The sequence below is a fragment of the Plasmodium malariae genome, assembly GCF_900090045.1.
Source record: "Plasmodium malariae genome assembly, chromosome: 10".
Lineage (NCBI taxonomy): Eukaryota > Apicomplexa > Aconoidasida > Haemosporida > Plasmodiidae > Plasmodium > Plasmodium malariae.
This window is the reverse complement of record NC_041784.1, coordinates 609,914-633,690: the sequence shown is the minus strand read 5'-3', so window position 1 is coordinate 633,690 and position 23,777 is coordinate 609,914. Positions and strand designations below refer to the sequence as shown.

The 23,777-nt window shown below is 25.2% G+C and overlaps 6 protein-coding genes across 6 annotated transcripts; 2 read left to right on the top strand and 4 right to left on the bottom strand.

The window, feature by feature from the left end:
• Window positions 1-785: 785 nt before the first annotated feature.
• Window positions 786-6,912, bottom strand: PmUG01_10023500 (conserved Plasmodium protein, unknown function; the record flags this gene model as incomplete). Its single annotated transcript, XM_029005419.1, has 8 exons — window positions 786-877; window positions 1,025-1,102; window positions 1,249-1,381; window positions 1,585-2,659; window positions 2,899-3,444; window positions 3,858-4,063; window positions 4,314-5,897; window positions 6,076-6,912. The coding sequence occupies 8 exons, from the start codon at window positions 6,910-6,912 to the stop codon at window positions 786-788; spliced, it is 4,551 nt and encodes a 1,516-aa protein (XP_028862010.1).
• A 1,574-nt stretch (window positions 6,913-8,486) lies between these two features.
• PmUG01_10023400 (conserved Plasmodium protein, unknown function) lies at window positions 8,487-9,548 on the top strand (the record flags this gene model as incomplete). The annotated part of the gene is made up of 1 exon (XM_029005418.1): window positions 8,487-9,548. One exon carries the CDS (start codon window positions 8,487-8,489, stop codon window positions 9,546-9,548), a length of 1,062 nt encoding a protein of 353 aa, XP_028862009.1.
• A 327-nt stretch (window positions 9,549-9,875) lies between these two features.
• Window positions 9,876-14,771, bottom strand: PmUG01_10023300 (conserved Plasmodium protein, unknown function; the record flags this gene model as incomplete). The annotated part of the gene is made up of 3 exons (XM_029005417.1): window positions 9,876-9,935; window positions 10,227-10,289; window positions 10,500-14,771. 3 exons carry the CDS (start codon window positions 14,769-14,771, stop codon window positions 9,876-9,878), a joined length of 4,395 nt encoding a protein of 1,464 aa, XP_028862008.1.
• Window positions 14,772-16,644: 1,873 nt separating this feature from the next.
• Window positions 16,645-18,210, bottom strand: PmUG01_10023200 (conserved Plasmodium protein, unknown function; the record flags this gene model as incomplete). Its single annotated transcript, XM_029005416.1, has 1 exon — window positions 16,645-18,210. One exon carries the CDS (start codon window positions 18,208-18,210, stop codon window positions 16,645-16,647), a length of 1,566 nt encoding a protein of 521 aa, XP_028862007.1.
• Window positions 18,211-18,924: 714 nt separating this feature from the next.
• PmUG01_10023100 (ribosomal large subunit pseudouridylate synthase, putative) lies at window positions 18,925-20,679 on the top strand (the record flags this gene model as incomplete). Its single annotated transcript, XM_029005415.1, has 2 exons — window positions 18,925-19,256; window positions 19,494-20,679. The coding sequence occupies 2 exons, from the start codon at window positions 18,925-18,927 to the stop codon at window positions 20,677-20,679; spliced, it is 1,518 nt and encodes a 505-aa protein (XP_028862006.1).
• A 515-nt stretch (window positions 20,680-21,194) lies between these two features.
• Window positions 21,195-21,473, bottom strand: PmUG01_10023000 (conserved Plasmodium protein, unknown function; the record flags this gene model as incomplete). Its single annotated transcript, XM_029005414.1, has 1 exon — window positions 21,195-21,473. One exon carries the CDS (start codon window positions 21,471-21,473, stop codon window positions 21,195-21,197), a length of 279 nt encoding a protein of 92 aa, XP_028862005.1.
• Window positions 21,474-23,777: the final 2,304 nt, after the last annotated feature.

Genomic DNA, 23,777 nt, shown 5'->3' with positions numbered 1-23,777 from the left:
AAAATGTATTTTACATATATCGGTTTAAAATTTATTTAATAGGATGAAAAAAATGCAATTGAAGAAGAGCATTTGCATATAACTTTGAAGCATTTTATACTATCTGTAAATTCGTTCATAGATATGTAATTTTTATTTTTTATTTTTTTCTTTATTTTATTGTGTCACTACATAATAATAATTTTATGTTAATTTTGTTGAAAAAAAAAATATTATTTTAAACATTTTTAATTTCTCAAGGTACAACAAAAACATTTATACTTATAAATTGCTCATATTTTGGTATTCATAAATATACGTTTTCAAAGAACGAAATTAAGTAGTTATTTTCCAGTGTTTATGTAGTCCTTGTAATTCCAAAGAAGGAAACATATGTATATAATATAGATGTATGTATGCCTAGAAATAATAACAAAAAGGAAAGCAAAATACAAGTAGAAAGATGTAAGAAAAAAAAAAAAAAAAAAAAAAAGATAACTGAAGAAGATAAAATGTTAAAGCGCACTTATACAAAGTAAAGCATAAAGAGATGTGTATTAATCATAAAAAATGTAAAAAGGAAAACAACAATTTTTAGTATATTATGTTAAACATAACGTATACAAAATTAGTGGAGCCTTTTACATTGGTTGCTTGTACTATAGCATCTTGTGTATCCTTGGCCTTCCTAGGTGTAGACTATATATACATATACATATATATATATATATATACGCGTATATACACATGTGCTTATACGTATTAACGAGGAAGATTTAATCTGTTGGGGAGGGAATACCAGTCGGTTATAAAAAAGTATTGATAATATGATTGCAGACTTCCAATCTTTTAACATGGTGAGTTCTGGTGTATAGATCTTTCAAATTTGTCAGGACGTCTAATAATAAAATATTAGTAAGTATTGTTTATATTTTTTTCAAAATAGTAAAATAAAATAAAATTATATGAATATAGGCTTAACGATAAATCATTTCACTTCTATGTTGTATCCTTCTTGTATTAAAATATAAATAGAAAGATTTACCTGAATATTTATTACACAAAACACTTAGCAAAAAATTTAAGCATTCACAAAGGGGTTCTTTAACCATAATGTTATTTTCTATATATGAAGTAAAATAAAATAAAAAAAAAAAAAAAAAAAAAATGTCAACACCGGCGCATATATAAGATTGTACATATCTATACGCAGTGTTATACATATATGCTTTTGTGAACAACAGATAAATGATGAGTTTCATATATTACCATAACTAACGATAATGTTACTCACAATGGTACAGACTATTCCCTTATCGAAATTGTTGTGTTGTTCTAAGTTTTTAAATTCCTTCTTCTTTATTAAGCCCCCTTTTAAAATATCTTCATTTTCTAAGTATAACTGCAAAAGTAAGGGTAAAATATTTTAGCGGCTGTAAAGTAGTTAGCTAGTTATTTGCTTGAAAGTAGATATGTATATGCGTATAGGTGTGTCTATATGTATACATGTAGGTATATATGTATATATATGTATGAGTATACATGTATATATGTCGACATCATATATGCGCGTGCGTAGGCTTGCTTCTTTTCTTTTTGCTTAACCAAAATAAAGAAATTAAATAGTGCTATCATCTGATCTGAATTAATATTTTGTTGGCTTAAAAAAAATAGGTGTGATAAGCCAACACTAGTAGTTGTCAAAAAGGAAGAATTACTAATTTTGTCCACATTAATTGTACAAAATTTATCAGCAAAAAATAGTAAGGACGAATATAATAAAATGATTAGGGACTTTGTTTCTAATATTCGAAAAGGAATATGATATATGTCGTGTTGTAGTATGTATAAAACTAAGTCATGCTTTTTGAGATATTCGTGTATATTTGTATGATCATACTTAACACAAATAATATCATTCATCTCATCTGAATTAAGAAATTCCTCCATATTTTTTACGATATCTTTTTTTTCATCTACTTTATTTGTAGCTTGTTCATCTATATTTTTATTTTCTTTAAAATTATTACAATTTGAACGTGTGTCATAAATTGATGTTTCCAAATAATTCTCTTTGTTAATTTCATAGAAATAATTAAGAATAATAGGGTTTAATAAAAATAGGTTCCCATTTTTTAAAAGGGTAAAAGAATGCTTAAAATACCCGTGAATATTTAAAATAAGCTGATTATAATCATTTGCATTTATTATTTTGTTCCTAAGAGAAAATAATTCTAAAAAATTTTTATCCTTTAACATTTCTGTAGCTGTTATTTTGTATTTATTTGAACAGGAATAATTGCACTTTTCATTTATTTTGAAAACGTTAAGAAGTCTTTTTCGTGAGTTTCCAAAGAGGTAATTAAAAAGGCAATGTATCTCTTTCTTTTCTTGCATTTCATTCTGTTCTTTTACCAATATAGAAAAGCACCACAACGATTTATAATAAATTAAATAAATACAAGTACTTATAAAATAGAATAAAACATTTACCTCGTAATTTACCCTATTTCTAATTTCTATTTTTTTTTTTATGTTTATATTGTCCAAATATCTGAAATCCCCATCATTGTTAATGTATTTTTCGTAATCTAAATAAATATCTCTAGATATATACTTGCAAAAATAAATGCTCTTTATTTCTCTACATTCTATTATGTCGTACAGTTTGTTCAGGAGACTTGAAAAGGGAAAAAGCAAAATAAAGTAAAAAGATGAAAAGGCAAAATAAATTAAAAAAATGTAATAGCAAAATAAAAAAAAAAAAGTACATTGAAATGCTGATGTTTGTAACTTAGGTACACAGTTAGAAGGTTCATATGACACGTATACATACGTATATATATACGATATACATATATATGTACGTGCGAGTATGAGCACATATCCCGCAACAATTTTTTAAGATACCGTGCTTACCTAGTATGTTTTATGAAAAATAAAAAGGAATGGGCTTTTTTTAACTCCATTAAAATGTAAAGTATCATTTTACAAGTTTCAATTGTATTATTAAAGTCTTCATAAATGTTTATATTTTTAAATATAAATAATATAAAAATAGTCGACACATGCTCCAGAAATGCATGTCTTACTTTATTTCTGTTTTTACCTATAGTCTCTTGATGTATATCATTTAGCTCTAAATCTTGGTTGTAAATTAGTATCTTCATTAAATTATCTTCATTTTGATTTAGATTTAGAATTTTTATAATTACATTACATAAAAATAAACAAAAACGTTTATCATAAAAAAAGGTTTGTCTTTTAATTATATACTGTATTAAGAAGTATATACAGTTTGTATTATACAACATGTCATCCGATAGTAACTCTAAAATTATTTTATGTTGATCCATGTTATCATCTGATAGTTTAAAAACTTCATATATCATTTCTGAACTTATTTTTATGTTTATAGATTCTTTGCTTAAGTCTAAGCCCTCGAAGCTTTTTAGTCCTTTTATTCTGGAATCGAAAAAAAAGAAAAAAGGAAAAAAAAAAAAAAAATGATGAAAATAGAGGAAAAGTGAGGAAAGCCTAGCTAATACTGTGCTATTAGTTGTGTCTTATATTTATTATGCACTATTGCAATATTTGCTTGCTTCTGTATTTTTTTTTAGGTCATTCTTATGCGATGTTAACGTTATATGATATACACGTTACATTTGTAACATTTTTTTTGCAGCATACGCAGTTATATCTACATGTACACAAATATATATACATACATGCATACACACATATTTTCATACATAAATACGTACGTGCATACATGCATATATGTATATATATGTATTCGGTGCACGGGTGTGTTCGCTCGCTCAACGGTACTTTTAATATGAAACATAATATCCACTATTCTACTTTTTTGTATTTACCTTTCTATGTAAAAATGAAGATCAAAAGCCTTCGCCAAAATGTAGCAGTTTTTGTTTATGCATATTTTGTCCTCCGTTTTAGCTAGGTTATCTCTAACATTCTTTATTTTGTTAAAAATAATGTATAGTAATATTATCAGTTTGGTTATATATTTATCATCGAGCTTTAAATACACACACTCACTGCTAAATATAGTGTGAATTATCTGCATAAAAAGGAAATAAAAAAAAAATTTTCAACGATATATATTAAATAAAATTGTTTATTATGTAGTACATGGTAGACGTAGTATGTTGTAATGCTACCACGTGTCACATGGAAAAAAGAAAGAAAAAAAAAAAGAAATTAAAAAATGAAAAAATGCAGAGATGCAAACATTATTTCATGTTAAATTATGCGAAATAACTTTTTTTTTTTTTTTTTTTGTGGTTCTCATTTTTAGCATCATTTCGTACTTGCAAAACGAGGATATACTTTTCCAAATACTCCTCTTCATTTAGTATGGAAAAGAATAAATTTATTATTTTCTTCACTACACTGATGAAGCTGTCCTTTATGCTAGATTGAGTTAGTCCCCTCTGCTTAATATCCTTATACGTTTCTATAGTTCCTGTACATACAGTATTCATGATATATAAACAAGTTAGGGTAATGTGTTTTTGCTTTTCATCTATTACATTTTTCAAATAATTTTCCAAAAAAAAAAAATAATATGAAGGGTCGACATAAGATCCTATTAGGTACAAAGAATTCATATGGATGCACCACTGCTCTTCATCTAATTTATTTTCAAAAGAATGAAGTAGGTAAGAAATAAATGAAGGAATATGTTCAGTTACGTTATCTTCTATAAAATAAAAGATTAGTAAAATAATTTTGCTTATTTCTAATGATTCTAATTTACTCCATGGTTCATCTTTTTTTTTATACATATATTTAAAGTAAACATTTAAAAGCGTAAAAGACAGCTGCTTGCACTCTTTATTCATTTCGTTTGATGTTATATCAATTGTTTTTATTTTGTTATCTTTTAATATTTTTGAAATATAAACATTACTACTAATAAAATTATGAAGTAAACCTTGGTAATATTTATTGTTGCATTCTTTTTCATTTTTTTCATAATATTCTTTACTTATCTTATTAGAACTAAAATTTGAATAAGGTGCAATATTACTTTCTATATTTCCATTTTGCGTGTTATATGTCTGCTGCTCGTTAATAATTTTCCTTTTTTCACCCCCATTTGTGTGTTTCTCTCCTGTGAAGATGCTCCCATTGTTATCGTAAGGTATGTATATATTAAACTTGTACATATTTTGCTTTATTAAAAATGAATTGTGATAAGAACAGGAACGAACGAAATAATATTCAGTTAGTGGTAGTGGTAAAGTAAATGATGTTTTATACGACCATTCAGGGTTAAACTCATAAGTAATTTGATCTTTCATATTTTTATGAAAATCATAATTTTTTTTCCTTGATAATAATTGAATATATAAAAAGGCTACTACTCTAAATATTTTATAATTATCAAAACAAGCAGAAAATAGGTATGGTAATAAAAAGGTGATAAAATCGTTCGATTCATTAAATTCATATAATAAAATAAAAAGAAAAGAATAAAAATGAAATTTTACTTTCACATTTTTATCATTAAACAAAATGCATAAATAATTTATATTTACATAATTGTTGTCGTAAAAACTTTTTATAGGGACTATATTCGGGTCCTTGTAGCCAATTAGCATTTCAATAATTCTATAATTTGTAGAATTACTATTACTATTGCTGTTAATGTTAGTATTCACAATCAGCTTTGCCAGGGTGTCTAAGCACTTGATCTTTATTTTACTATATTTGTTACATAAGCATTTTAGTAGGCATGTGCTAATAATATAATGGTAGTTTATGTAATGCTCTTCAACTCTCCTTATTATTACTTCAATTAAATTCATCATCAGATAATTTATGGAACAGCAGCTATCAAACAATCCAATAAGACACACTCGAACTACTTTATCAGCATGGTTTGTAAACTGAAGAGAAGGAGGAAGAAAAAGGAAAAGACGTAGGATCTTCGAAAAATCGGTGAGCGTTGGGAAAAATCATAAAATGGTAAAGGCAAAAAACGAAATTAGTAAAGGAAAAGTTAAGTAAAACGAACTGCATGCAGAAGTCTAATGATTGCTTTCACTCATGCAAGCTCATGCCTACCTGCTGATCCGAAATAATAAGAGTGAGAAAATAAAAATAAAGGAACAAAAAATACCTTGCGTACTCATTTAATGAATGAGTTTTAAGAATCATAGGCTTATGATCAAATAGTCGGGCGTTTTCATCTTTTTCATCAATAGGTAGAGTGCATTCATCAGCATTTAAAATATTAATTAGACAATCGATTATGTGAGTAAAGCACTTATTAATATTGTTTTCATTTAATAATATTAAGAACATGTACATAACAAGCAAAACATCTTTTTCTTCTTTCTTGTTAAAAACTAGTAGCAAACTATGAAATATTTTACCTAATGCATACTCGTTATAATCACTGCTAATGATAAAGAAGAAGAAGAGGTTTTCTAAAATGATAAAATTGTTTCTTTTTAATTCTTGTATATATTTTTTTAATAAATTTTTCTTATCACGACAAGATAATATTTCATTATACTTTTCTTCTTTAACCTCATACACATATTCATTAATGTAATGTTTCAGCTTAGCTATAATTTTATCTTTTAATAATTCTTTAGGAATAGAAGGATCGAATTTAAAAAATACACTCTTTTCATTTTCCTCATAAAATGAAAAAGCTGCGTTGTCGTTTATATCTTTACATTTAATGTTACTGCCTTTTTCTTCTTTAAATTTTTCTTTTAACTTATCTTTAGTTTCTCCTTCCGCAGTATCTTGAGCTATATGGTTATAATCCTTACCATTTAATGCACTATAATTTTTATAATATTTTAGGGTCTCTGCGATAACACTGTCATACTGTTTTCTATTCTTGTTTTCTCTTTTTTCTATGACTGAATTGAGTGTATACTTGATCATTTTCGACACTTCAAAAATGGTAAAATTGTAATTATGGATTGTTAGGGAATGAATATATATACTTACTGAAGAAAGAGGTTAAATGTGTAAAATTTGGATAAGAGAAAAAGTAAATGGGAAAATAAGGAAGCGAGGAAAAAAATAAAATTAAAACTAACAAATAAAATAAAAGATAAAATAATGTGCGGAAGAGAGGAATAAATCCAGAAGACCTATATATTTTGAGGTACATGCACTTTTGCCTTTTTCGAATTTAAAGAAACAGCACACTCGTTAAGAATTATATGCGAATAGTAATAGTAGTAACGATATCAAAATGATGGAATTACAAAGGTGAAAATATGCATTTATATTTAAATGTGTACAGTGTCTATATTTTTTCTTTGACATTTAAATCGAATACCTTTATTTTTTATTCGAAAAAAAAAAAAGAGTAAAAGAGAAAAAGAAAAAAAAAAAAAAAAAACCGTACGAATGTAGGAGTTAATGTATCGTTTTAATGTATGCATTTACTAATGCCATGAATTTTTTATTTAATAATGCTACCGACATAAATATGAATTTCAAAAAATTCAAATAATATTTGCATCAAGGTTAGTTGTGCTTCTTAGCAAACATTCCTACCTTTTTTTATGTTGGCGCGTATAATTAATTTCCCTATATGTTATACGGTAATTTTCAGAATATTTTATTATTAGTGCACTTGTTAATGTAATATTTACTATTAATTTATTTTACCTTATTTTACTTTATTTTTTTATTATTACTATTTTTATTTTATTTTATTTTTTTTGCACACAATTAAATTTGCATCCATTGTAAATTCATATATGATGATGTTATTTTTTATTTTATAATACTTTTCCCATGTATCGTATGCCTAATAGTAATGCATGCACATATAAATATAAACGTAGGTGTATACGTAAAAATAAATGTAAATATATATATATATACATACATGAATTGGCTTAAAATGACAAGTCCAAAGAATAGTAGCCTATGTTAAGAGAAAGACATTAGCATTTAATGTGCGCCCATATTGGGGCGAACATTTTAAGGACCATTTTAGTATACTTTTTCTGCTTTTGCATATATGCTATTATATAGGGGCTAATAAATTAAATTATTTCCTTATCATTCTTTTCTTTTTTGGCCTTTTTAGCTTTTCGTTGCTTTGTTTTTATTTTTTTTTTTTTATTTTTGCAATTAAATAAAACACGAAAAATACGGAAAAATAAGCAACTTCTCTATTTGCCCTGCAAAATAAAAATAATACATAAATGCATGTTAATATGATGTAACCTTGGTACTTCAAAATTCCGTTCATCAGCTATGCATATAAAAAATTCATTCGAGCGGTGTATAAATAAATTCATAAAAAAGTGTCACTTTTTTTTTGCAATTAAAGAAGGCGCATAGAAGCCCATATATATATATATATATATATATATATATATATATATGAATAATTACATACATGCTTACACACATAAATAAATACATGCGTACATACATAAATACTAACTATGAAAATAAATTTATAATTTCTTTCCCCTCCTACCTTTTTGAAAATGGGGGTAGGAGGCTACTTCCTGAAATATGTTAAAGCTACATATATTACTAGGAGAAGAAGTGAAATGAGAAAAACGATAGAAAATTTGAAAAATAGTATATATACATATAACAATTATAGTTGTTTGAATATTATGTATCACATGAATGATGAACTAGAAGAAGAAGATAATACATGTAGTCACTATAGTGTTCAAATTGACGAGAACATTCAAAAAGTGCTGAATTTTATTAACCCTTTAAATTTTCATAATAAGGAAAACCTGCAGGACGGTGTTGGAAGTGGCATAAATGAGGACTGCCATAGGAGTTTTGTAAATGATGGTAATAAAAATGCAGCAACAGAGAGCAGTATTAGCACCAGCAGTAGTACCAAAACCTGTGGTGGTTATAGCGGTGCCGTTGAAGATTCCAATGAATATAATAAAAGCAGAACAGACAATAAAAAGAGAAACAGCTATATTTTAAAATACAAAATAAATCACATAGTAGTCAAGAGAGGAACGAGGGAACAATACAGATATACATACTTAAAGTCCCCTTTCAAATACAAATATGCATTAAGGCATTACGTTTTTGAAAAGTATAAATATCATTTTTATTTCTATAATATAACGTGTTTTAATATTCATATAATATTTAATATCATTTTATCATCTATGACTAGTCAAACATCCGTGAAATGTAACATTAACTGGTTCTTCCCTGGCAATTATTTATTTGAATCTGAGTTTTTAAGAAAATGTTTCCATATGTTAATTAAAAAAAATAATGATAATATGCACTCCTCCTTAAATATGCATATTGAAGAGCAGATTAACGAAATATGTAATAATTTAAAGGATAAAGGAAAAATGAATTTGTCATATTATGGTGATATAAATTTAGACTTAAAAAAATACAATATACAAAACTTGCTTCCACTATTTTTTGAAAACAAAATATTCAGTGAAACTTATAAAAACTTAATTTTACTTGAAGAAAAAAGCTTTAAACAAATGAAGGAAAAAATACGCAAAAAGAATGTTCATTGGTTTTTAAATAAAAATCCCAATGGTTAACGAGGAACATACACGCGAGAGGAAAATGTATGCATCGGTAAGCATATTCACAAGTTTGTAAAAAAAAAAGAAATATATATATATATATGCAAAACACATGTGTACATTCATACATATAATTATGCAAGTATACACATATGCTGAAGAATCAGGTTACACATAAAAAATAAAAAAAAAATACTAAATCAACATGCATACAAAAAAAAAGAAAAAAACATAACAAATCAAAAAAAATAAAAAAAAAATAAAAATAAAATAAAAATAAAACGTAGTATAAAATATAGAGTGCACAGCAAAAAGAGCAACTCACGTATTACTAATAATTTATTAACGTTTTTTAAATCTACTTTTTTGCGTAATTTTTTCTCCTATCATAAACGATGAATTCTGCAAAGGAAAAATACAATATGTACAATTAATAGTACACATTTATATGTACGTGTACATATACGTAAACGTAAATATACGCATACTCATATATACAAATATATATGTACATATACATATAAACGCGTAAATATCCCGGCGTAACATATTCATGTGCCCTGTAACATTTGTTTGTCGTCACGTTGTTCATTAACACAATATACAAAATCAAACACATTTTCGCATATACATACCACATTTTTGATATATATGAAGTACAAAAGCATAAAAATAATTTAAAGTTAATTTTACCTTTATTTCTGCATTCTCGCAAAATTTAGCAGTAGCCTGTTTGTGAAAACGTAGGTCCGTAATCTAAAAAAAAAAAGAATGTGACGTAAGAATAAACATACGCATAAACGTATGTGTACACGTAAAGATACACATAAACATATTTGTAAACGCAAGCGGGAAGGTTCATGCAACTGCTGACGTAAAAAACAATGATGCGCATTCTGGTCAACAAGCCATGCCCCGATATGAGCTGTGCTTGATGTAATTCCTTTTTGCTCGCTAATTATTCACCTGTTGATTTAATTCCCTTATTATTTGTTGTTTTTCTTTAATAATTTTTTTTTTTTCTTGAGTCTTAACTTCATACTTATGTATTTCTTTCTTCTGATTTTCACATAATTTTTCATTTATTATTTCTACATTTTTTAGCTGTTTACGCAGTTCTTCATTTGTTTTAAGTTTTTCAAGATAGATGTTCATTTTTTTCCTTACTTGCGTTTTTAAATTATAATTTGCTTGTTGTAAATTTTTTATTTCGTTAAAACATTTACTTATTTCAATCAAATTTTCGTTATCAATATTTTCATAATTTAATTTCAATTCATATATACACGATAAGAAATTATCTCTTTGACTTTCTAATAAAGCGCTTAATAGTTGGTTAAATTCGTAAATGTACATAATTATATTTTTTTTATCTATAATTCCGTCCTTTCCATTCATATATATATTTCCTGAATATACTTTTTTTAATTCTTTATTTTCACTTTTTAAATTTATTAACTTTTTTATATATAGATGACTGCTATAATCGTACACTGAATTTTTCGAAATATCAAAAAAATAGTTATGATTAGTTTCGTAAAAATGACCTTTTGCATGATCTACAAAAATTTTTTTGTTTATTTTTTTTGGATAATTTTTTCCATCATACCTATTATTTACTTTTATTACAACGTCATATTTGTTAAACGAAGCAAAACCCTTTTTCCGTTTTTTCGGTATTTTTTTTCTTCTGTTTTGTGTAAGCTCACACTTCTTTCGAATATAAGCTTTTCCATCGTTTCTTTTATTTTCCCCCGATTTGTTTTTATTCCCTCCCCTCTTTTCTTTTTTTTTTCTCTCTTTTTCCTTCTTTTCCCGCACTTTGTCTGTTACCCTATTTCTTCCTAAACATTGGACCTTTGCTCCTATATTTCCATTAAAATTGCGAAGAAAACTGTAAGACGAAACATTTCCCCTCCTTTTTTTTTTTTTTTTTCTTTCCCATTTACTAATATAAATATACTTCAAAAAGTTCTTTAAATGTGGAGAACATTCATTATTTTCATTTGATCCTAATAAACTAATTGATATATCATTTCTTATATTTTTTTTTTTAAATCTGGCATTATCACACCATTGTACTTTGTCTCTACAGCTACACGTTTCGTTAACTTCTTTTTTTTCACTTAAGTTTACTTCTTCCTGATTTATGTAATAATTATGTTCGTTCTGCCGTTCTGCACGTTTACCATTAATTTCATTTTTGTTTAAAAGTATTTCCCCTTCATAATGTTTTTCATTTTGCTCATCTACGACATTTTTGACATTGTATATGCAACAATTTTCCCCCCCTTTTTCTTCTCCATCCATTGAAATGTTAGCCACTTTATAATGAGCATTTTTCCTATTGTAATATGAGGGTACCGAAATAAAACTGTCCTTTTCAGGGAAAAAGTTTACTATTCGTAAAAATGTGAGTATAATCTTTCTTATTATTCCACTTTTTTTTTTTAAAAGTTTTTTTTTTTCTTTTAATTTTTTATTTTTTAATTTATTAATTTTATCATAATTAACAGAACAACCAATAAAACCACAAAATAAACAAATTTTAACATCATAATTTTTTTCACAAATATCACAATTTGCTATTTTATAATTATATTGTTTATATCTACATATGGGACAGGATGTGAAGCAACATTTTTTCAAACAGTTGGAATGAAATATATGACTACATAAAATATTTATACAAACATTATTAAATATTTGATTCTTGTTATTTTTCTTTTTTTTCTTAATTTGATTTTTATATTTATTTTGCATATTGTTAACAAAACGAATAATTATCGGGTCGTGGGTATATCCATTCATCGTATAACTGTTTAATGTTTTGGGTAAATAATATTGTTCTCTTTTAAATATACTATTATTTTCCTTATTCGTAACACATTTGTCAATGGATGTATACTCTTCATAAAAACCTCCGTTTGGAACAGTAGTTGTAATACTTGTTTTGTTAAAATTTTCTTTTTTAACTAATTCATTTTTCATCCCTCCAACTACATTATCATCATAACGATCTTTTATTTTCTTTTTTTTTTCTTCTTCTTTGTTATAATTTCCGTTAATATTATTTTTAATCGTCATATCATTTTTATTACTACATTGATTTTTGAAGGGGTCTTTTTTCCTAATAATTTTTTTTTTTTGATTTTCAAGATTTAAGTTAAAAATGTAGGAAATTATTTTACTTAGGCTCTCCGAATATAAAGGTTCTAGGCACACTGCACATGATAACTGAAACTTATTTTGTGATATAAGATAAAGTGCATTAATAAAATTCGTTTTTAAAAAAGGTCGTTGAGTTGCACCATTTTTGACATTCGATTTTGCAAATTTTTCTTTTTTTTTTTCGTAATACTTGTGTGTACTGATCAAACGTTTGTTCTTCTTACTTATACAGGATGTAACATTCATTGTAATGTCTTTAACTATATATATTTTTAATCTCTTCTTTTTTTTCATATTAAAATAGGAAATACATTTTGCCGTTTTCATTATCTTTTTAGCATACTTATTAAAGGTTAAGAAATAAATCATATACTCTTCATTATTTTTTTTGTTTAGAACTTTTAAAAAAAATATGAAATTGTCAAAAGGATATAATAACTCTAAAAAATCAGAGGGTGATAAACAATTAGACACATTAACACAAAGTAAAACTGAAATTGCCGTTTTATTTTTTAAGCAATTCTTGTCAACTGTTTCTACTTGCAAATTATACTTTTCGATTAATTTCTTTTTCAAATTATTATTATTTTCTTTGTATAGGCTATAGGTTTTAAAACATCGGATATATCCTGTAATTGATTGAATTTTTGTATTACCACAATTGTAATTAAATATATAGTATTTCTTTATTTTTGTTCTTGCGTTTTCTTCATTTCCTATTTGATACAAATCGCTCATTATTTTGTAATGCTTAGTTCTCATTTTGATTCTAATTTTAATTTTTTTTTTTTTTTTCTTTTTCTTTTTTTTTCTTTTTAAACTAAGGAACGCATGACCTTTAATTAGTACATCTGAAAATTGGTAGATTTCTTTTTCAAAATAAATTTGCTTTGTTCCTACTACACTATAATTATTATTTACCACATCACTGACACCTATTTGTGCTTGCACATTTTGCTGCTCTTTTTTTTTTTTTTTTTTTTTTGTTTGTTTATTTGTTTGTTTGTTCTTCCCATTTGAAGAATAGTTATTATTTAAGTTTTGAACATTGCTTATATTTTGTAAAAAATATAAATCATTAAACTTATTTTGAAATTTGTCTATTTGTTTATTTACTTCTTTAACAAATTCATCCTCTGCTCCATCTGCATACCAGGAAGACTGATTATCGATGTCAATTTTAGGAAATAAAAGATTCGTTTTTTCTTCTATATCTTCTTTACTACTTAATATGAGAAAATTTTTCACGTCATCATCCTCTTCTTTTAATTTACACTTACTTTCACTACTTATTATTTTATTTCCATTTTTTAAAGCAGACCTAATTTTTTCTTCATCGCTTTTTTCGTTCGGACGCCCACTAGTATGACAACCGCTGATGGTATTTGCGTCCACCATGTAACTGCGTTTTTTTGTTCTTTCACCATGTTGCAAATCATTATTAATATCAATGGCATTATTATCATTGGCATTATTATCATTGGCATTATTATCATTGGCATCATTATCATTAATATCATTATCATTAATATCATTATCATTAATATCATTATTACTAACATCATTATCATTAATATCATTATTACTAACATCATTATCATTAATATCATTATCATTAATATCATTATTACTAACATCATTATCATTAATATCATTATTACTAACATCATTATTGTCGCACGTTTTTACACCTACTTCTATTCCATTCGTATTATTTTTACTGTACATGCTAGTTTTACGTACGCTCTCTTTTTCTGTTTTGCTCGTTAGTCCTTCCGTTATTTCACGTACATGTCTGTTGTCTTCTCTTTTTTTAATTTCTTTCTCTATTTCTTCCTTCTCAACATAGTTATTTATTTCACATGTATCACACCCATAACTATTCAATAGTTGTTTTTTCCCCTTATCATTCTCTATATTATTTTCCTTAATGTTATGAGCACCTCCCCCCGTTTTATCTTCTTTATCGTTTACTTCATCCTTATCTTTATTGTGTATATTGAAGAAACAAATGTTACCTTTTTTTTTTCCTTTTGGCTTTTTCTTTTTTTGACCTTTTATGTTCATTTGAGAAATAACGGGAACTATGTATCGTATATATTAATAAGCAATGATAAGAACAGCCAAACAAAAAAGCAAACTAGCAAACACGAAAGTAATAAAAGGGTGCGGTTATATAAATAATGTTCTTACATAAGCATTTTTTTTTTTTTTTTACATCAACTACTCTTATGAAATGATGTTTTAGAGGCCACAGAAGTAAGCACATTTTACGTACATATGTAAAATTATATTTGGACCTTACATGCTTGTATGTACTTATATATATATGTAACTAAGTTTATATTCGTTTCATAACATCAACACCTACAAATAGCATACAAATGTATATATGCACAAGTAGTACAAGTAATTCTTATGTAGTTTAGATGAGAAAAAAGAAAAAATTATTATATTCAAATCTTAAAGAAAAATCTTTCGCAAAATGTATTTAAAAGATAAATTAAAAATAAAACAATATGAAGTTCATGCATAATTAATGAACATACAATATTCTTTTAATTTATACAAAAAAAAAAAAAAAACAAACAAACAAAATAAAATAACGTAAAATAAAAAATGTAAAATAAATTAACGAAAAATAAAATTACTTAAAGTATGAATTACATTTTTTACGGAAAAAAAAGTTTACTTTTTTATTCTATTCCTAATGAACTAAACAGTATCATCATATATACTATAAATAACAAAATAGAAATAAAAAAAGTGTAGGAGAAAATAAATATACGTAAAAAGTAAAAAAGGACATATACAATGAAGCTCATGGTAACACGGAAAAATGCCGTTATAAAAAATATATATTTGTGGGAAACTTAATTTTATATCTGAAATGTTCATAAGGTATAATCTTAAATAGAGAAAATAAAAAACAAAAAAAAACAAAAATTACTTAAGTACATATATATATATATATATATACGTATGCATATAAATAATATATAAGCACATCAACTCAAACTTTAAAAAAAACTGTACTTATATGATGAATAACGAAAAAGTTGTACTTCAAACAAAAATAATTTCATCCACTCATAGCTTTAAAGAAAATAATGATAATTCAAAAAACGTCGTGTGTCACATACACATATGTAAGTATCACACAAGCCCCTTTTTCTTATAAAAAAGTAAGATCTAAAGCACTTTTTTACATTTTCAGAACTGGTAAAAACTACTACGTACGTATAATATCTTTAATTGAAATTAAAAGAACTTTCAAAAAGGATTTTTTTTTTTTTTTTTTTATTTTGTTATTTTTTCTTATTTCAAATGTATTAAATCCTTTTGAAAATAAAAATTTACACTTAATTAAACAAGAAAAAAAAAAAAAAAAATTAACAAGAAGCATAAAAAAATGTCATTATATCAATAGCTTACGAAATAATGTTAATATGAATATACTTTGAAAAAATAGGTCTTCGTAAAAATAGTTTAAAAAAAAAGTTCAGCACAAAAGTTATTTAAAAAAGAAAAGTCCATAAAAATAGCTTAAGAAAAAAAATCAGAAAACGTTAATACATACGCTTAACTATATATATATATATATTTCTGTTTATATATTTATATATGTGCAATCGTGCGAACATGCCTAATTTTTACCGGTTCCTAGTTTAAAAATTGGATAATTTACGTTGTAACATTAACTTAATTATAAGAAAGAAATGAAGGTAAAACAATGAGACATTCAAAAAATAAAATAAAAAATAAATCAGTTATACTGGTTATTTAAGAGATATTAAAACTTAGCTACGAAAGAGTATTCATATGCTCAATGGCGCAAGCCAACGAAAAAGTGGTCTATTGTTTTTTTTTTTTTAGTATTAAATAGATATTATAACAATTATAGCAATAATAATGAATATAATAATTTTTTTCTTTTTTGCTAAAGGCCTTTTAACTTGCTTTTTAAGTCGTCATAAATTTGCATCAGAAATGTTTTGACATTATGCAGACGCAATTCTGTGTTGTCGGTATACATCATTTGCAATTTTGTGTGTACATTAGCATGTATATCTAAGGGTAAAAAGGAAAAGTATTCTAAATATAATGAGGTATAAAAGTTTAGTTTATTATCTCTAAAATCAATTGATTTATTTATGTTTAGGACATTAACATATTCATCAATTCTCTCCATTATTTTCTCAAGGTGTTTTAATTTTTCATTTTCTGTAGTTTCTCCAATTTTTTCATTATATCTCATTTTAAGATCTAATATTTTATCATACATATTTATAATAATTTTCTTATTTTCTTGTGTTAATTCAGAATTTTTTAAAGATGTGTTACTGTCAACAAAAAGTTCTGCGTTTACAAGAAAATCAGTATTCGTAACATTATAACTATTAATTTTAAATCGGTATAAATTTAACACAGATATTTCACCACTCTTATCTAATAATGAAATATCTAATGGGTGTGCAAGGATTCCAATTGGGAACATGTTATGATTAATTGCTTTTTCATCGCTTCTTCTACTTTTGTTGTCAACAAAAATCATAGCTACACATACATTTCTATTTTTTTTAATTTTTTTTAAAAATTCAACTTTTTCAACTTCAGAAAATTTAATTACTGTCCTTTCCCCTGGAAGGAGATTCGAATTTTCTGTAATTTTGGAAACAAAGACAGATAAGTCTAGATTCTTTTTTTCTTTCCATACTAAAAGAAAATTATAAATATTCAAAACATGGTTGTTATCATATATTTTATTTAGGTACTTAATCTCATGTTGTTCTAATGTTTCATCTGTATCAAAAAAGGATAAATCATTACCACTTATTTTTTTATCTATTTTATCTTTTATAATTTCTTCATTAACTACATTAATATAGTTATTACTATCTCTTATTATACTTAAAATTTCTTTTGTAAAGCCCCCCGATGGTTTCAATTGTGTTCCTATTATTGGCAATTTTACTTTTTTTATAACTTCATTCTTTTGATCTTCTAGTTTTCGTGCTATTATTTCTTTATCTAACTGATTTTTAATATCATAATCAAAAATATTAGGTTTGAATTCTTCATTCTTGTTAATAGTTTGGGTTTCTTCGCTTAAAATTTCTGTTCTATCTGATAAAGATGCCTCTTTTAGTTCTACATTTTTTACATTATTATTACCTTTGTTAAGACCTTCTTCGTTGCGTGTTTCACATAGGGTACTTTTTATTTTGCTCGTTTTGTCATTGTTGCTTCCCACTGTTTTATAATAATTTAATCTATTGGTATTTTTGTTGCTATACTTTAAGAAATATGTTCCTGGTTTATTTTTTGGTGTACCTTTACCTACTTCATTTTTTTGTTTACGATGGGAAAAAATATAGTCATTATTTATTAACTGTTCATTAACTGAGCCCAGAAAATTGTAGTATAAATTATTTTTGGTCTTTTTACTTTTTCCAATGTTCAAGAAGATGAAAAAAAGAAGTAGCAATTTGTTGCTTTTAAACATAATCTTTAAATTGTATTGTTTATCTTTTTATGTGCTACTCTTTACATGTTTTTCTTTTTTTTTAACGTTAAATTATATATTGAGGAAAGAGAATATTTCACGTTTTTTTTTTTTTTTTTTTTTTTTTTAAAGAAGTAAATAATATTGTAACATTATTTTCTTGCTTACATATATTTTTTTTTTTCACTAGTAAATCTTTTTATTTGTTTATATTACGAATGTGTAATTGCTGCGATTTTTTGCGATTTTATCGGAGAGTGACAATCGTAATGTAAAATTCGAATAGAACTCTACATCCTCTTTTAGCAGAAGTGCAAAGTACGATTGGAAAAAGAAAAAAAAGAAGAAAACAGCGAGGTATATAAATTTAAAAGGAGAATACAATAAAAAAAAAGTATGAAACTTATTACATGTATAAGGAACGTAAAAAAGGGAGGAGAAACTAATTAGTTTAAAATGAAATAAAATAAGAACATGCGTTGCTACAAATATTATTTTAACACATTAGATGTTTGAATATTTTGTACGGATAAATATACGCATAATAATAAATATATTTTTGCATAATACATACGCATATATATAAATATATATGTTCAGTGTGGAGAGCCTTTTTCCAAAAAAAATTAAATTTACCCTTTTTTGTGAAAAATATGAGCAAGTCAGAAAATAGCCAAAAGAGTGATACTTTTTTAAAAAAAAAAAAAATGAAAAATGAATTTTAGTAGAATTTTAAATAATGTATCAAATCATTATAAAGAAGGGAAGGCTTTATTTCTGTTTAAAAAAAGTGGATTTTGCTCCTTAGAAAATAAGTTCGTTATAAGGAAGGGTAAAATTATGAAGGAGGAGGATGGTATTATTAATAATGCTGGCACATATAAAAGTTACAAAGGACACAATTTAAAAATAGTATATGAAAATAATTTTTTCCTAGTTTTAAATAAACCATATGATATTAAATTGGAAAAGGGGAAGTATGATAGCATGTACCCATCTGTAGAAACTTTACTTCGACAAAAAAGGAAAAATTTGGGTGTTATGAGGTATAGTGAAACATATATAGTATTATAATTATTACGCCCATTATTCTGAGTTGTAAATTTTGAAACTGCGGGATGTTAATATTACATGTAATGTGTTAAATGGTTGATGATAAATGTCATGTGTAATGAGAAAACTGCTGCATGATGAGTATTATGCGCCATATATTAAATGCTACTTGTTATATGTTATATGTCTTGTGTTATATGTATTTTCTTTTTTTTTTTTTCATCCTGTAGAATATGTGGTCAGCTGGACTATGCCACGAGCGGTCTTTTAATTATAGCGAAGGATAGACTAAGTTCCAATGTTTTAAATTACAATATAGAATGCAAGAATATAAGCAAAATATATCTAGCTATATTGTATGACCATTTGCCGCTAGACGTTTTGCATGTAAACACACCAATAAGTAAAATTAAAAATGAGTTTAAAATGAAGTTATGTTATAATTATAATGATTATTATGATAATGGAAAATATTGTTATAGTCTAATTTATCCGTACAAACATTGTTATTTAAATAATGCGAAAGTTACTCTATGTGAACTAAGAACAATAACAGGTAGGAGGCATCAACTCAGATTACATGCCTTATGCCTAGGTAGTGGCATTGTTGGGGATGAAACTTATTTTGAAGATATGATAACTAATAAATATAAAATTAATTATAGTAATTATTCAACGTGTAGTAGTAATGTGGAAATAAACAATAATTATGAGGATTGTAATAAAAAATATGATAATGAGGTTACTGAAAAAAGAGATGTAAAAAAAATTGAAATTGAAAGGATGATGTTGCATTGTTGGATTATACTAAAAAATGATAATGAGATTAAAAAATTAGAAAAAAGTGAAAATATTAACATTTTGGAAAATAAAATATTTGATAAGGATTACATAATTTGTGATGATGAATTAAGTAAATTTGTTAATGAAGAGAAAAGAACTTTTGAGCAATGTGTTTTAAAAAACAACGATTTAATTAATACTAATTTTATTAATTACAATGTCAAAAATATAAACAAAAACATAAGAAAAATAAATAAAAAATTAAACAAAATAAAATACGACAAATTGTTACACAATTCTTTAACATTACAAAATACTGAAGGAGCAAAAAATGCAAAGTGTGTTAAACTGCAAAATGTGAATAATAATATTGAGAAGAGACAAGTTCACGTAAAAAATGAAATTGATGATATACCTAGAAATAGCATACAAAATGAAACTGAGAGAATGGATATAAATAGTATAGATTTGAACTCGAAAAAAATAGAAACTATTAACGTATCAGACCGCTTTATAAACGATCATTTAATAAATAAAAATTCAATTTACTTGGTAAAAAATGAGAAATATAAAGATCCTAATGATTTATTCGATGATATTCATGACAGTGTTAATAAATTTAATTGGGGATAATTTTTTATTTTTCTTCTTTAAAATAATAACAAGCTAATAATAATTAGCTCTTTTTTTTTTTTTTTTTTTTTTTTTTTTTTGTGTATATGTTTGTGTTAATAATAAAGGTACACATTCCATTCATATTTGTTTTTCTTTAATAATTTTTTATGTATGAATAAACAGTATTTGCCGTTGTTTAAAAGGTTAAACAATGGAATGTTAAAAGAATAATGTAAAATGATATATGGTACGCAAAAGAAAAAAATACATGCATCAAGTCTGTATAAATGTGTATGTGAATATACAAATGTACATATACAACATATATATATATATGTGTAAACTTATAAGAACATTACGAAAATCGGTTTAATAAAATACATATTAAAACGCACTACATAAATTAAACAAAAAAAAAAAAAAAATGAAGCACGTATATATGGTAAGCAGCATTTTATATATTGTTTTATTCAGTTTTGCTTTATTTCATTTATTTAATTTTTTTTTGCCCTCAATTTCTCTTCCGCTCCTCTTTATACATAGGAAAATATTTTGTAAGTTCTTATTCCAATGCATCCAAACAATATAATTTTGAAGTCATCTAGAACTGACAGTTGTTCTTGCAAATTTTCTGTTTCTCCTTTTACAGTTAAATCATTTGGAATAAAAGCAAAGTTTTCATTTGCCCGCTTGTGGTGTATTATATGTCTTCCTTTTATTAAAGTTGGGTCTACAGTCTCATCACTTGAAAAGGTTACGTCTTCATTTATACTAATTTCTGAATTTATTTCGTTAAAGGTATTATACTTCATTTTTATAAATAATTAGTTTAGAAAACTAATACTCTTTATAACTATTCAGATGTGAGTGTTATATGTAAGTACATAAGTGTATACACTTATGTAATAATATATATATATATATGTGTATATGCTTATACATATGTCTGTATATTTTTCGTTTTTTCTCGTATATCACTCTTTACATCTGTTCATGCTCTTTTCAGCTACTACACTTTAATAAAAAAAAGATAAAAAAAGAATTACCTATATTATTCTTTAATTATGTACAATTCAGTATACATTTTGTTTATACTTATTTCAGAAAATAAGAAATTAAGTTTCGTTTGTACCTTTATTTTATTTTTTTTATATTCTATCTCGAAATAGACCAATAATTATTAATAATTAAAAAAAAAATAATAAATATATATATATATGATGTTAGTAAAATGCAAAAAGCTCAAACAGACGTAATAAGAACAGGAAAAAAGTATGTTATCACATAAATCTGTGTTCCTTTTTGTTCGTTTTCTTTCTTTTTTTTTTTTTTTTGCATGCACGGAAAAAAAAAGATTGAGGCTTTATTTCAAGTAAAATTTTGCTCTTGCTACTTTGTTATGGGTTAAATTAGTTTTCTTTTTACATGTACACAAAATTTTGCCGTATAATATTACTGACTTGTGCATTATTTTTATCATATTATATCTTTTCTTTTTTTTTTGTAATCTTAAAAGAAAATGATGAGATGTATAATATTTGAAAGAAATATTTTATTATAATAAGAAAACATTCGTTAAAATTGTCTTTACGAATAAAAAAAAAAAAAAAATGGACAAAGCAAAGAGAAGTGCAACACTATTTTACATTAAGATATATAACTAATTGGAAAGGAGCATTTCCTCCTCCTCACTTTTTTATTTGTTTTTAAATGCTCTGTAAAATATAACGGGAAAATATATAACCTAGTAAAATGTATATAACAAATTCTACGCTTAATTTTTACCAATAAAAGAAGGGATGTGTGTTTGAAAAACGATGAGAGCAAATGCAAATACAAACATATATACATGTATATGTGTGTAAATGCACATATATATGTATAAGGTGAAATTTAACAGTTCCGTATGTGTATTTATTACTTTTTCCTCACTCTTGTACAGTTATACGACCCGTAAAGCAATATATAAAACAAAGAAGCATATAAAATATGTGGCATAAAAATGTGGGAGACCGCTCTTATATAAAATGTTCTTCACTATTTTTGTTTACTTAAAAGTGAGATTGTTTTGAAGATTAATATGTTTTGCAGTTTATTAATTTAATGTTTCATCGTGAAAAAAAAAAATATAACATTATAATAAAAAAAAATATTATAAAAATGCAAAGAATCAAAATGTTCTTACACCGTCCATTAAGATCTATTTAGTATTATTTTTTTTTTAATGAAAGGAAGCGTTCCTTCTCTTTCATTATTATATATATTTGCCAAAAAAGGAAAAAATGAAATAAAAAAATAAATAATTAAATAAATAAGTGTTTTTTCTTATATCGAAAACATCCTTTTGCAGATTTTTTTTTTTGCACCTTTTCGGAGTTTATAATAAAGGGAAAAAAAATGCAAATGAGGATAAATTAACTAATTAAGGTAAATAATTCTCTCATACCTAAGAATTAATTTTTAAGTACATAAAAAATAAGTGAATAATCAAACAGTCATACAAACATACAAGCAAATAATACTTCACACTTACGGGTATAAAAAATTATATATGGTAAGAGCAAGAAATTGTTCATTTGTACATGAATGCAGTACAAAGGGTTAATATATAGGGGTGTGTCATACCTACGAAAAGTTAATAAAGTGAGCTCATATTGCTGAAAATAAACATTATTAAATTAAAGAATTAACTTTTTCTTATCATAGATTTATGTAAATATTACCATTTGTACTATATAGACTTTACGGTGGAAAGTATCATTTTTACGTTTTAAATATATATATATATAGATAGATAGATAAAGATGTAGATATAAGTATTTATATTTATGTGTAGTTCCATTATCAGCATTTTTACACTTCTTAGCATTGTAATAGTGTACTATTTATTCTTTATATATTACATCACACAAAAAATAAATTCTTAGTAGAATTATTTATTGAGAATTTTCTTCTGCCCCTTTTTCTGCGACTTGCTTTTTTTCCTGTTCTTGTAGCATCGCTAACAGCTCTCTCTCCCTTTATCTATCTATCTATCTATCTATCTATCTATCTATATATATATATATATATATATATATGTGCCAGGCGCACGTGGGCCTATAAACGCCTGAACG